The sequence below is a fragment of the Columba livia genome, chromosome 8 (assembly GCF_036013475.1).
Source record: "Columba livia isolate bColLiv1 breed racing homer chromosome 8, bColLiv1.pat.W.v2, whole genome shotgun sequence".
Lineage (NCBI taxonomy): Eukaryota > Metazoa > Chordata > Aves > Columbiformes > Columbidae > Columba > Columba livia.
Genome location: NC_088609.1, coordinates 11,070,084 through 11,085,517, shown reverse-complemented (window position 1 = coordinate 11,085,517; position 15,434 = coordinate 11,070,084). Strand labels below are relative to the sequence as shown.

General features: G+C 43.2%; 1 protein-coding gene across 2 annotated transcripts in view; it reads left to right on the top strand.

The window, feature by feature from the left end:
* Nucleotides 1–10,142: 10,142 nt before the first annotated feature.
* ROR1 (receptor tyrosine kinase like orphan receptor 1) overlaps nt 10,143–15,434 on the top strand; it is a 155,445-nt gene continuing 150,153 nt past the window's right edge. Inside the window, exon 1 of one of the 2 annotated variants that reach the window (XM_065071994.1) lies at nt 10,143–10,466. In XM_065071994.1, the coding sequence (XP_064928066.1) occupies nt 10,367–10,466 (100 nt within the window). In that variant the 5' untranslated portion in view covers nt 10,143–10,366. The remainder of the gene's footprint in view (nt 10,467–15,434) is intronic. The other variant, XM_065071992.1, reaches the window with a different exon arrangement.

Sequence of the window (15,434 nt, the reverse complement as noted above, 5' to 3'; positions counted from 1 at the left end):
CCTGCCTGCATGGACCCTTCCTGAAACAGGAGCTTTCCTGTGTTTAAGATTTATTTCAAGACAAACATTTTCCTGCTCAGGTCTGAGTGTTGTTCCCTCCCCGAACTGTGTGTATCGCTGCAGCGTGGTTGTGCTGTGCTAATGCTACACACTTGCCCAGAAAAGGGAGGAGAGAGAAAGGTTTCTGCATTTTTTCCTTCTGACTGCGCAAAAGTGGATGAAACAGGAGACGGATACTACAAATCTGTCCTATCCCAGTGTAGCCCAAAGACAAAAGCATTAAAATACTCTGTAATTATAGTCAGCCTCAAAGAAGAAATTTTATGATGGCAGTAATCAGACGCGCAGCTCTTACAATCCATGGCACAAAATGAAAGAATGTGATTTTTTTTTAAACAATGCTGGGGTTTAATTTGGCTCAGAAACAGTTTGGAGGTGTTTCTCCCTTCATAAGAAATTTGAACTGTTTGACAGTATGACCACTTGGATGACAGAGAAAAAAAATATGTATATTTAAAGGATGTTCTTGTCTAATTCCAAACGCCTACATGTTTTGGGGTGAAGTGTAGCCTTTTACAAAGCAAAATGAAGCATCGGTTATGTGCAGCTCGGGCTGAAGAAGTTAATTAGTACAGAAGTGTTATTTTAAATAGCTAAATCAGAGCCTATTAGCATGCCTACATTGACATGGCCAGTGAGGTCCTGACCACCTTTGTCAGAAGTACATGAGCTCTGACAATTTTCAGAGCTCAGAGTGTTTCCCATGTTTCCTAGGTTTTAGTTTGTGTCGCTCTTGGTCAGCTGTGGAAGGATCTGCTGGAAAGCTTGTTGTTGTTGTTGCTTTTTTTGGTTTATTCCTTCTTCTGTTTATTTTCCTAAGGGAAAAGTTGTGGTGAGGCCTCAGCCCCTGCCTGCTCTGCCCTCGGTGAAAATTGGGGTCACGACGGATGCTGGATGGTGGGAGATTTTTGAGGTGCAAGTATAAATATGGACACAAAGCTGCTGGCTATTGTTACTTGTGCTGTTTGTGTCTAGCTTAAAAATATCTTCTGGGATTCTATTGGTTATTAGAATCGTGACACAGAAAGAAACATGGCAAAATACAGCCAAAGCTGCCCTGGCCGGAGCAAAAGGAATCTACAGAGCACAATATCGGTATTTGGGTTCAGTAATGCACCGGTCTGGTTTGGAACTTGCTCTGTTTATAGCAACATGCTGTTGTACTTTTTATTTTGATTGAGTAAAATGTTTAATGTAAATTGAAGCCATTGAATTTGTAGTTCATTGCAAAGCAAAAATGTGCTACAGATACAGGGGTGCTAATTAGGATCTTGCTTAGGGTGGCAGGTGGGACAGTGGAGCTTCTGGCAACATTTCAAGCATTTACTGTTGATAACATTTATGTCAGCACTAGAAATGTAAGACGTTTGATTTTTCTGCTTTCAGGAAAGAAAAAATAAAAAGAAGAGATGGAATAGATCCATGCAAATTAAACAGCAGCAGAAACAAAACTAGACATTAGTGGTTTCAAATGCCCAGGCTGTACTGGTGAGCTCTCTATCATAGAGGGAATAAACGTCAATTTTTAAGCAGCTATTGTATGTTCTACTTTGAAGTGATTATTGTAAATGTCTTATAAAAAGCAGCTGAGCTGCATTTTTCAATTTTATATACAGGCCCTGAAAACCCACTAAGTAGCTGAATGCCCGCGTGCACGTGTGTTAAACTTATTGTGTGGTAGAAAGACGGTACAGAATATGCCTCAGCTCTTATATAAATAACATATTATTAATTTTTTTCTGCCATTACCGAGTGGGATGATGCTAAACAGCACAGCTGCTGGATGTTTCATAGGAACATGTCTTTAGATCCAGGGAAGTGCTACCGATTCCTCTCACTATGCACTAATTCCTGCAAAATTACACACAATGGTTTTGCAGCTCAGTGTTTGCATACTGGGTCTTGGCTTTCATCTCAACTTTTGGAGTTTCTTCTCCTTTTTTCCCTTCTTTGTTTCCAGCTTTTCCTCCTCTTCAGTCTCCTGCACAATCTCCCAACTTTCCATCTTCTCCGTACCTAATATTTTTTCCCCTCTAGGTTTCTTTTCTCTTTTGTAGGTGTGTGGGATCTTTAACTTCAACATCTGCAAGCCCTGCTCTGCTCTTTCAGCATTGACTAAAATCCCCTTTGTGAAACTTCCAGCATGGGTGTCTGAGAAGTGATTGTGCCGTCAGGTGAGCCTGCAGAAAGGCAGACACTGCAGGTTTTGTAACATGTATATATTATATATATTCCCCCCATTAATAATGATTAACATTATTTTAAATCTGTGTAGAGAGACCTTGAGCAATGGCCAAACAGAAGATGGGGTTGGTGCCAAAACCAGAGAGGATGTATCAGTGGCAGGGAGAAGATGACGACACAGGGAGACGTGGGCTGCCTTACAAGATAATTTCCTTAACAGAGGTTTTGCTAAGGGTTATTTGATACAATTTGTGATGGAATACTCCGGACAACATCTCTTAACTTTTCTGCTTTAAGCTCTGTAGATTTTAATTTTCATTTACTCCACAGAAACTAATACAAAGAGTGTTTTAATCAACATCTTTTAGCATAAGTGATACACTAGAAACATGAAAAAATATTAAATATTCAGTTACATCCCAGGGTCCCATTGCTTTTATTCTGCATACAATGAAAGGTGTGAGTCCTGAAGCAGTCTGAGGTGTGAAGGTTAAATTATGGATATGTATTCAGCATTTTACAAGTCTATGGAGCTGTCAAGGTCTGTAGTCCCTTTTCCTTTAAAGGCTTGTCAGCACATGTTGCTGGGATTCGTGAGAGATCTGCAGCTCAGAGGAGACATACAGAGATGGCACGAGCTGAAAGGATAAAGAAGAAGACAACTAATAGTGGTCTATAAAACCAATATAAGTTGTATTTGTTCCTTCGTTGTTGCAACACCATGCCAAAACAGAGGCCAACTGTTAACAGAGGGAAAGCCAACTTCAGCTTTTGCAGCCTGACAAATGGTCATGTTAGTTACCAAATAACCCGAGACCTCAGGATTAAACTTCTCCAATTGTTTTCACATGATGCAACTTTAAATCTCTCTTTTGAACAGTATTAAATTTCCTTTCATTCCCATAAACTTGAGAAAAAGTTGCCTGCTCTCACATTTCAGACTGTGACCCAGCTAACGTGCACTTTTCCCCTCTGCTAGTCTGGAGAACAGAATAATGAAATTCAGACAACAGTGACCAAATGTTGCTTCGTAGAACTTTCCTTTTACAAAACAGATGAATACTCCTGGGCTCTGAAACACTGCAGGGAACAAAACTTGCAAACCTTATGGAAATAAAATAGTGAGCCTATGCAGTGACTTCATCTCCTTTATCAGATCAGAGACATTTTCACTGGAATTGAAATGGATTTGAAAAACCCCCTCTAAACAGAGCAGAAGAATTAAAAAATCCCACTGAAGCCATTATCGAAATACGGCTTTATTTAAAAAACCCCACACCCATGCAAGTGAAAGCTGAATTTCACAGAGCTATAGAGGGAAACCCCTCCATCATCCTCATCATTTACATAATTCTTGTTGCAGATAGAGGTGCACTTTTGTAAGAGCCAGGAAAATAAATATTTTAGTGTTTGTGATTAATAAGATGATAAGGAAATGTATTGTGTACGCTGATTTGGACAAAGGGCTATAGAAAATGACCATGGCCGCAGTGAGCAGAGGTTCAGTTGCTGCAAGGTCTGGAATTTCTCCCTGGAGGTGCTGAGCGCTCTCAGATCTCACAGAAACCCGAACAAGTGAGTCCCCTCAGCATCTTGCCAGATGAGGCCCTATATTTATATAACAAGAAATACCCACTGTGCTGCAGATTTGCTGCTGGTGTGAGTGGAATTGCCTTCACTTAAGCCCATTGCAAATTTAGCCACTAGAGTCAAAATAAAAGGAGCCAAAATATATAAATCCAGCAGACGAAGTTTATGGGGGAACTAAACCAAACATTCAACATCAAGATTTAGTGCAGCCAAATCGTTATAAGTAAACGGGGTACCTTACATCATTTTGTGTCCTAGGGGCATAGTCTCCATTTTAGTGGTGTGCTAAATTCACGCTGATCTCAATAAAAGTTTTACATGCAGAATGAGTGGAAAATACGAGATGTTAGATAGTGCGATACAAGTCTATAAACCTGATCCCTAAACCCTGCTATCATGGCCTTGCCAACCCCCCGCTAACTTCCATGCAAATTCCACCGACAGATCTGTAGTTCAGTTTGTCTTAATTGAAAGTCTTAAAGTTGAATTGAAATGTTGTTGGAATAGGAACCTGTTTAAGATGCCAAATCCCTAACAAAATCGCCACGTAGACTTACAAGTAAATAAATTGTAAAGGCAAATGTACAGGCCTTCTTATTAACCTGTCAAGCCACAAATTCTGCAACTTATTTTTCTCCTGCAAAAATTGTGAAGTATTCTACTGAATTCTGAAGTATTTTACTACTTGACGTGCCTGGCCACAAAGATGATGTTTTGGAAGGTGGGAGGACTAACTCACTACAGGTTGGTCTGGAGCTACCTGGGAATGGTGTGAAGTCATGGATTAAGACACTTGAATGCAATATCAGTTGTTTTCCCAACTATTTTCTTAATAACATCCTCCCTGAATCAGCTCTTTGAGGAATGGGTTAATTGATTCCTTTTAGAAAAAGCAAACAAACTTTGCAAGAGGAGTCATGGCCCCTTTGAAGTTGAGGAGTTTCACCTGAAATTACCTGAGATATTTTGCAAAAGTAACAACCTGGTCATGCTTGAACTAAGCTGTACATCCATTGCCTTCTTTTCAAGACTCAATTCTGGGGCTAATGAGAAAGTCAGAGGTAAAACAACTGCAACTCTTTCCTCCCAAAGGATAACTACAAAGCACAGCATCTGAAATGCAAATAGCCAGCCTGTGTGACTATGTGGAAGCATCACTGTTGAACGCTGCTCCTGCTGTCCGTCCTGCTCTGTACCATCCCTGACTGCTAAATTAAAGCTTTTAAGCATCCAGCACAATGGATATTAAATTTAATGAAACACTGGGGTGCCAACACACAGTTACAAAAAGAAAGTAATAACAACAACAAAAATAATGCATGAGAAGCACGCCAGTATTTGCATATGTTAAGTAGTTGGTGGTGTTTGTGTCCCATTCTATCACCCTCATTTTTCCAGAAGGGTAACATTACACGTTGTGGAGGTTTGTAATTCCAGGATATAAAGAACAGAGTCCTTCTGCTATATATATATAAAATTCCAGTGTAATACACATATGAAAGGGAGAGAATTGTGGTCTATTTCAAGGCTTCTCCTTTTATCTTTTCCACAGTCTTCTGCCAATTTTCAAAGTGCTCCCAGATCACAGACTGAACTAGATTATCTGAACAAGATTGTACTGAATCTCCTGATACTCCCTCTGTCATTCCGCAGGGCTACAAGCTGTCCTCTGACCCCTGACCGTTCTCTCTCTTGCACTGTTCCTGACAGACATCCAGCCCTTTGCTCTCCTCCCAAGACAAAGAAAAAAATTCAGCCTGAGAAGGAGACAGAGCTATTGCAAAGATTGGCACAAACGCACCTCCTCATGGGCCTAACCTGTTGCCTTCAAAATAAAAAGGAAAAATCGCCTAGCAAGATATATGTCTGTCTTGTACATGCCTAGTCTCTATATAATTGTTGATTTTTTTTTTTGAGAGAGAATTCATAATACATTCATATCTCCTGTTCCTTTTAAAGAAATGTGTAATTATTTATACTGCACTTGCTCCTGAAAACTCAGCTGCCAGATGAAGGATGCATCAAGTGAGACAATGTCTTCACATACGTTAGACAGAATTCCTATTTTAAAGAATTCACAGTGTAAGAAAAATACATATGCAAATCTCCAGCCTTTAAAAAGTACCAGCAATTGTTTTTCATGTTATGTCGGCATGTAAAAGTCAGCAGTGAAATCAGATTTCTATGCAGTCTTGCTGGGAACCCATGGGCACTCCTCGCCCTACGTTCACGTTCCACTCTGGAAGCCTTACCATGCTGGTGTAATTCTAGTTGAATTTCAAATGAGCAAAGGATGATTGATACGGCCTCAAACAACTGAATGAAAAAAAATCTGGTATAGATTAATAGAAGTATTAGTGAGAGATGGAAAGGAAAACAAGGATTCTTTTATGTGACATGATACTTAAGAACACTCATTGTCAGTAACTACTAATGTGTAATGTTCCTCTTTTATTTTGCTGTACTTCTGACACTATTCTCTTACAATACTTTGCTTATCATCCTCTTGTGAGGTTTATTGTACTTACAAATCATTCCCAGACAGTCAGCTTCTTTGCTATCTTTTCATTAAAAAAAACCCAAAAATCTGTGTAATACATTTTCCCTGCGGGAACTAATTCCACAAAGATATTGACTACAAGCCTTTCGTTGTTTTAAAATATGTAGACATGCATCAAACAGTTGGTTCTTCTCCCCAGACTCACCTTCTGAAGCTTTATCTGTGCATTACATCTCCGAATCATCCTGCAGACCACAGAGGAGAAACTCTCTCTAATTTGTCATCCCAAGCCAGTGCTTATCCTCACCTCAACTACTTTTTGCCATCAGATCATTCCAAATACTCTGTGCTATTAATTTTATGGTGTTTAGGGCTGTGTCCACTCTAGTTCCTTTGTTTAATATGTTTAGTTCTTTCACTGTGGTATGACAGACTGCAGCACGTTAAAGGGAAAGGAAGGAGAATATATGTATTGATTTCAAAATGTTGCAGATTGAGAGCAGATGTACCATGTATTCCCAAAACGTATGTTTTAACTTTCATTTATGTGCTGCGCTGAATGGTCTTCAAGCCAGGAAGTGATTTATATTTGCTAATTGCATGTGCTTTGCTAGATTTGCAGCTAAAAATAAATGGTTTGGTTTTTAATCACAAATTATTTCTCCTTTCACACTGCACGTATCTAACATGTAGAAGCTAACTAAAGTTTTGAAGAATCTGCATTTAGTTCCCCCATCTGCTAGAGGCTTCTCTTGCATCTTTAGGCACCACCATGGGTTATGCCAAGCTCAGAGGTGGCTGGACCTCACAGACATTTTACTTCATGACACAACAAACAGATTAAGGAAGCACTTTTGTGTTACAGCTCAACAAGTCCAAAGGCAGGTTGCTGCCAAAAGCAGTGGTTCAGCTGCTCGTACCCCAGCCCTGAATGAGAGTCCCACTTGCTTTCACTGGATCTCACAGCCCAGCAGCTGTGGGGGGAGCTGACCCAGCTGGAGGAAACGTTGCTCAAAGTTTTCCATGGGACCAGCTGGCTGAATGGACTTGCCCAGATGAACACAGAGAAAACAAAAGAGATTTTTTTTTTTTTTTTTTATTGCAGTCAGCTTGCTGTTAGATCAGCTTAGAAATTATTTGAAATGTCACCTTAGAGGGCCAGGGCAGGCAAGTCTGGGCTGGTGCTGCAGAAATCCTTCCCCAGCTGGATGGCCTGACCTTCTCCCTGGCATCAGCTCCCCTATTCCTGTATCTGGATGATAAGTGTCAGGCCCCTGCGGGCACTTATAGCTCCTAATCACTGACCAGCCTCATCTGGGACCTCCCACCCTACCCTTGCCCAAGGCCTCTATTTAAGCTCAGCCCTGACCCCTACTTAGCCCCTGCCTCAGCTATGTCAGAGGACTGGCTGTGTGCAGCTTCTGCTGCTCTGGATGCGGACACATGGATTGACTTCCCTGCATGACCTCAGACCTGTCTTATTGTTTGGCTGTTTCTCGGTGACCATTGCTGGAACAGAGTCTGACCTGTGGTTGATTCCTCAGCTTGATCTCAGACCCATCTTACCACCACCAACAACTTGCCTGATGATCTAGACCCTCAGCTGGATCTGGCCCTTGCTTGAGGGTAGTGGGACAGGCTCTGGCTGGTGAGACCCCTGTTCTGCTGGCTGTGGCACCTTCAGCTCCCTGTCCCTTGAGGACCAAAGAGCATTTGCTCTGCCCTGGGAAAAAGGTGGTTCTAGGACCTAAACTGGCAGAACTGTCTCCAGTGTCTGTCAGCTTAGCCCTTGAACCACCTCAGCTCCTGTTTGTGTCAGAAACAATGAGCAGGACTGGGAAGGCCATGTTGCTGCCTGGGGAAGACAATGATGTGGGTCCTTCCTAACCCTGGCTTTGTGGGTGGTTTAAGCTGGCCTAAGTTCATACTGCTCCTGAAAGGTCAGGTACTGTGGGGCTGTGCAACTACTGGAGCTGACAAAAGGAATGCATGGGGAATGTGTGATTGGCAAGGGGGAGGATGGTGGCAGCATGGCTGCCTTCAACCACCTGTGAAACTGCATCCTAAGGCTTGTTGGAGCAAGGTGGAAAAAGTTATGCACCTTGAAAAAGGAGCTACTTTGTCTGATGCTGCAGAAATTAAACCTCAGCATGCTGCAAACCCAGGTCCCAGCAGCAGACAGTCCCTTCCATGTGTCACACCTTGTCACAGCTCTGGCAGTATAAAGCTTGGCTTGCCTCTTCCATTTAATCCGTATTTGTACACTGGTCGCTTCTTGCTAGGAAGCAGATAATTCTTGACGTTGTCCTCCTCTGTCTGAGGAGGGATATGTGCACATTTGCATATGTGAGGAGAAGGTGGTTTCAGACCTCACGTGGCCCGATGCTTATCTGGGTTTGTTCCTCCTCTTGGAACTCTATTAGCATCTGACAAGAAATACAAGATTCACATGGCAGAAAGCAAACCTAAGAGGGGTGGATCTGATCTAGCAGGAAGCCAGGAGGAAATTCCTTTAATCTTGTCCTTGTTTCCACTCTCCTTGTGAACTTTTTATTAAGCAGTTGCCAACTTTTGAAATCCTAAACCTGATCTAAGCATCCCAGGAATGTGATCATTCTCCTGGATGGAAAGTAGTTATTGCTTCTAGTAGCTTCAGCAAACCCGTGCCATCCGCTATGGAACCTGCCTGACCACATTACAGCTGTGATAAAATGGACAGTGAAGAGAAGGATTAAAGTATTGCTCTTGGCACTTATGGTCTCAGGCAGTAGCTGCACCTGACTTCTTTTCAGGTAGGCTTTTATTTTTCTGTATAAAAGCAAAACTAGGATAAGCTGAATGTTGATTTCATTGAGGCAGAGAGGGTTGAAAATTATTTCTAAGATGCAAACTGGACTTTTGAGGTTCTGACTGACAGGAAAAATAGAGGTCCAATAAATTGGAAGTGTTGTGAGGGGGAAATGAGAAGCTCTTGACTATCAACCCACATATGAAGAATAGTTGAGAAATCCCTTTTTCCACACTGCGAGTTCTCAGTTTCTTTGCTTTGTTTCAGCAGAAGTGATCTTAAAAAGTAGAGCTCAGTGGGATAAACTTCAAATTATGTAAAACTGACCAGCTGCTCTCTCTGCAGCTGTGTCTGGGCAGCAAGCAATGTCCCTCCCAGGAACAGCAGGTCACGGCTCAGGTACCTCCATCATTCCCACCTCCATTGCTTCGAGCCCTTTGTGCAGGGGCAGGTGTGGGCTGACCTGCGCTTGCAGTTGGGTTGGACACCCTAAGATGGTGATTTCACCACCTCCCTACTGACTTAGTGTCCTTCACTTTGTGACTGGGGAGCTACCTCAGCGAGGTTTGCTGACAAGGTATTCCAGCTCTCATGCGTGACAGAAGACCAGGGAGAGACCTTGGGTGATTATGAATGGAGGTAACAAGTAACTAAACTGGACTCTGCCTGGAAAAATGCTTTCCCCCAGGTGTAATAATCCCACATATTGCGTTTTCTGTATGAGTGGCAGACTTTTCTGCTTGGAAAGCAAAGTGGGGAGGGAAAGGGATGCTAAACACAACTGCTGCCTTCATCCACCTGCTCTGAAAGGAAAGGCGTGAGCTGGGCTGTGAGGAAGGGCGCCTTCCCTCCGCAGGTGAGGGGCGCCGAGCCCACCTGCTGGCTGAGGCGGGGGGAAAATGGCGCCGGGCGGGAGGAGGCGAGCGCCCCTCTGCGGCGCGCGGGTCGGTTGGGCGGGCGGGACAGTAGGGGGCGCTGCCCGGCCGGACTGCGGAGGGGCTGGGGCTTGGGGGGGCTCGGCCGGGGCCGGGCCGGTCTGTGAGCGGAGCTGGCGGAAAGTGACAAGTGAGGGGCTGAGTGCGGCGGAGGCGGCGGCCGCTTCCCCTCCCGCCGAGAGAGCGCAGCCCCGAGGGCGCGGCGTGGGACGGGTCGGCGGCGCGGGAGGAGGAGGAGGAGACGCGGGCCGGCCCGGGACGCCGGCGCTGCGCGGTGGATGTGGGAGTAGCGGCGGCGCCGGCTCAGGAATGCAGCAGCCGGGCGGCGGGGACGGGAGCCTCTTGCTGCTCCCGCTGCTCCTGCTGCTGCGTGCGGGCAGCCGGGCGGAGCTGGGGGACGCCACACAAGGTAAGGCAGCGTGGGGCCGTGTCCCGGCGGGACGGGGGCGAGACCGGGGCGGGGGTTCTGTGATGTGGGGGACTGGGACCGAGTCTGTCGGTGCCGCCCGTGTGGGGACCGGGGTGGCCATGAGGCGCGCCTGGGCGCCCTGCCCGGCTGTGGGGATCGAACCGGGGCTGCCCGGAGCCGCCGCCCTGCTGGGGCTGCGCGGCCCCTCCGCCCGCTGGGGAGCCCGGCGGCTCCAGCGCTCCCCCACACCCGTTAACGAACTCCAAGTTTTATACTTGATCTGTGTTTAATTGCTTCGTAGAAAACCCCTTCCAAGTGTTCGGCCGAGTTATTAGAGAAGTGTAGCCGTTCCCAGGCAATACCGCTTTTGATACGTGATTTATGGTTCCCGAGGTGGTGTTATCAATGATGACTTGTCCTTTAGCTCCAGCTTTGGGAGCTGTTTTGCCATCTCATCGCCCTCGTAGTCTTCCAATTTTTTTTTTTTTTTTTTAAACAATACCCTCAAAGAAAGCCTCTTTGATTTAGCTTTAACGAGTAGTATTTATTTTGCAATCCTTCTGTTTTATTAGGGTTTTGATTTCAGCCGTTTGCAAATGATTTATATGTTTAAAGCATAGCACAGGCATAAAGGGACCTGGCTGGAATTAGGCAAGAAGGACTGATTTCTGAGGCCAAGTCAGTAAAAAGTGAGCAGTGCTTTTGGACGCCTGCATGAGAATTTCAGCAAGAGGTGGATACTCATGAACTGTGTCTCCTTGAAGCTATTTTATGATGGGTACTTAAATCACAATGCACTTCTGAAAAATCCTGTATGATAATATGGATATATTTAGTATTTAAAGAAGGAAAACAGTGATCACTAAAGAGACAAAGCTGATGAGTTAAAGTACTTAGCAGTTCAGAACTGAAAAAGCTGTGGTTTTAAAACTTCCAAGCCAAATTACAGATGCTGTAGGATAACTGCCTTTAGGAAATAAGTCGTAGCTAACAGATACAACGCTCTGGTGTGCCTGAATTTCTCGCCACGTTTCAGCGTGTCTCTAATGATGCCATTACCTGGGACTGTGTGTTCGGTAGTGGAGCCGTTTGAATGACCTCCAGGTATCGCAGTGCGACTCTGTTGGGCGCAGGAGGCTCCAGATTCAATGGCTGGATGATGTTCTAGCTTAGGGAGGAATTCTCCATGACATCTCAGTGGGAAAGTTTTCAAATGTTGTTTTCTAGTGTCTCCAGGGAATGCTGTATGTGCTTAACAAATAGCTGGATTTTTAAAAAGGGGGCTTGGAAGACAGGCCATCTTTTTTCCTGTTTTTCAGATAATTTCAAAACTTTAGGATTAGAATGTGAAATTTTGTGGGTTTCCCAGAGCCTGGAGGGGAAAAAAAACCCCACAAGCATAAAGCAGCTGCTCATGTTGGGTCCAAAACTGGCCATTTTTTATTTACTGTGAATTCCACTGGGAAGTATCTATATGAATCCACCTTTATGTATGGCTATTAATATAGTCATTATGCACAATTACTTTCCACAGTGAAATATTTCCTGTATTTTAAGTAATATCTTTGGCAAAAGCTTACAATGTTGACTCATGGGCAGATCAAGTGATTTATTTTTTTTTAATAGATAGGCATCTTTCACATATGTTGCAACCACACACTACATTATTCCCCAAACTTGTTAAAGATTTAGGTTTTACGTAAGAATAAGAGAACCTGAACATCTAACACTCTAATTAAACAAATTAACAAACTATTATAAGGAGTTTTACAATTTTTAAGATGACTGTAGTGGCTGTGTGAATAGATTCTGATCCATCAGGAACCTAACCAAGCATACAGAAACTTTCAATCCCTACCCTTTTACTGTCATGTTTTTCAGAAAGAGAGAATATGGACTGCTAAATAAGTAAAAGATTTCATTTTTTCCCCAGACATGTCAGATAAGGACTACAATGAAGGTCCATCTCTGGAGGTAGCCTAAGTTCTATGACCAGAAAAGGTGGGGTGGGAGTCCAAAACCTGACTCTGTAACACAATAAAAACACTGAGGAGCAGTTTGGGCTCTTGGCTCCCCAAGGTCCGGGAGGATCAGAGCCTTATTGTGCTGTGCTTGGTCCAAACATCTGTGAAGACACGACTCCCTTTCCAGAGATTTTGCTGCTTTGCTCCAGTAAACGTGTACAGATGTGCACAAACGGCCTCGTGTGAGTAGCAGCTCAGTAGGACGAGTCCGATGCGGATCTGCGTGGGGGCCAGGGACCCGCACAGCTATTGTCACGTCTCTTTCGGCGGGGATTATTACCCAGTTGTCCATTTAGCTGGGATATTGTCAAGTGACTAAAATTGTTCTGCTGCGTTGCCTTCCAAAAGCTCTTTTTTGTCTTTTCGTCGTCACTTTTTCCCCTGTCTCCCGCTGCTTCCTTTTTGTCAATGACCTTTCCTTGTAGAGAGCAAAACAAAACAAAAAGCGCATTTTCCTTTGCACATTCAGGCTGTCTTTAATGCGTGTTCTTCCCAAGGGTGCTCACGGGCTGGCCCAAGTGTTCTGAATAAAACCGCAGAGTTAATTGTGAACATAAGTCACAGGAACTCTCTAACTTGGATATTTTTTCATTCTTTGCAGTATCTGACTATGGATGTTACCACTTCAGCTTTATTATGTGTATCATGTAACTTTGTGAGGCGTCACAATAGAAGAAGTGTGAATAGTATAAAAGCATAAAGTAAAACCACAGATCTCTAGATTGTGTTTCAGATTATAGAGGGTACTGTTGATTTCTTTGGAAGTTGCCTCTTGTGAGATAAAGTTCCACAGCTCTTGATTAGTCCCTGTGGTTAATTGCTTTGTCCATAGGCTGCTATTTCAGCCAGTATTCACTTATGAGTTTGCACACAAACAAAATGCATTTGTTGCCATAAGCCTGTAAAAGGATGAGAGTAGCTGTTACTGTTGGACTTACCACGATTGTTGTCTCACATTTCATGACAAAAGTTGCTTGAAGTGTCAGCACATTATCTTCCGGACTTAATTTCTTTGTTTCTATAATTAATGTCTACTGAAGCTGTTGTGTTCATTACAGAAACTTTAACTTAAAGCATCGCAAAAGAGATCTGGGCAGGGGAGTGTTTTAAAGCTTGTGTATGGATTTTAAATACAATTACGTAAATACAGGCAAAGCGGAGTGGGGGGAAAGCAGCTTCCCTGAGGTGTGACACTAGATACCACTCTTTGGAAACACATGTAGAAATGCAGCAGTCTTCTGGGACTCAAAACAGCACCTCCGAGTTGAAAACTCTTTTAAAAGTCTCTAACTAAATGCAGCTGCTTTCCACATAGCAATTGTTTTGCAAGCCAGAAATATCTAGAAAGTTAACTAATACATAATAAAAAGTGTAAACCTTTTCTTCCCCAAGCCCTAGAAGAAAACGCAGTCATCCTCAATTGCAAATTTTATGTTCACACAATGGTGCGTGTTTTTTAAATTTTGTATCTTAGGGAACACTTTTTAGTAATCTGCAGTTATTATGGGCTGCAAATTCACATGTTTTATCTACTGTTCCGGTATGATGTTCTCCTCTTGCCGTGGGTACCCAGGTAACACGTGCTGGTAATTCAGTGGTGAAGTTGCTCCTTGACCTGTATCAAGGAGGCAACTTGTGTCAGGGCTGCCCTGGGCACAGCTGGGATGTCCCAAACCAGTCTTGTGCAGGTAGAGGCATCACAGTGATAACGCAGATTACATTTTGATGTATCAAAACACTCCACTGAATATTAAATAAAGTTATTTTATTGTTTACATGCTCTCTTTGATCCAAATTTCTGCTTTCAAAAATGAGCAAACTGGGGCTATTCTCATATTCTCTTGCACTTGAACGCAGGGGGAAGGTTTATGTGAAATCTGGTTATATGGTGGGAAGCAGTTTCTAGTGGTCAGGGTAGTGCAGTGCTGGGAGGGCTGTGGAACCAATGCCCTAAAGTTGAGATTAAAGAAATTTTGGGTTGTTTTGGGCTGAGGCAGCAGTCGAATAGTTGAGTGACTTTGAAGGGCTTCTTCCATTCTGGTTTCTTTTTCATTCTAACAATGGAGATACTGAAAGTCAACCAATGTACTCACGTATAAATGAAACAATAGTGAAAATAATGAGAGCAATTGTCTATGACTCTTTGGAAATAATAACAAAATACTGGTGTTAGCTGAAGGATGCTTCTGTAGGTTTGGTGATTGCAGTTTTACGTACTTTATGATGAATGAAAAGTGCTCCAAAGCTCCCAAAATTTATGTTTGGTGTAAAATTTGGTCAGGTGCTGCAGAAGAAGTTTTAATTTTTCTGTCTGTTTACAAGCAGAGTCACTGTCCCCCCTCACCAGGATGACGTGACATATGAGAGGCTTGGTCATGTTTAATGTCTTTTAATCGAGTGAAATGACAGAATGTATAGAAAGGCTGTGAAGTTTGCTAAGGTGAAAAAAATGGAATATTTTCAGCTTAAATAGATACCTCTAGTGTGTTATGTAATAATAAAGCTTTAAATATTACTGTTATTTAATAGAAAAGTTCTTTTAGGGCCTCTTGGGAATATAATGTAGAATAACATGCATACATTTGGAATCTCATGCAGTGTGATATTGAAAATGGTGCTCCGCCAAAGTCAGACAGCTTGAGAAGAAGAAGAAGTAGCTTTAGAAAGGAACCCGTTAGTGAGGGAAAGCAATAACACAGGCTTCTCAGCGTATTTCCATGCCAGCATCCTGTGGGGAGGAAGATTGCTTTCCCGGATCTCGTCCTGAAGTGGAGACATCACAGTGCCACTGTTTCCAAGTAAATCTGCAGAGCAGCGTATGAAAGGAAACAGCGAGTGACTTGTGAAATGAATCCAGTGGTGCATGTTGCTGGGATGGAGACACATTTGAAGGATGATCCGTTAGATATGATTCCTGAAAAATAATGCAGAATGGTCACCTACA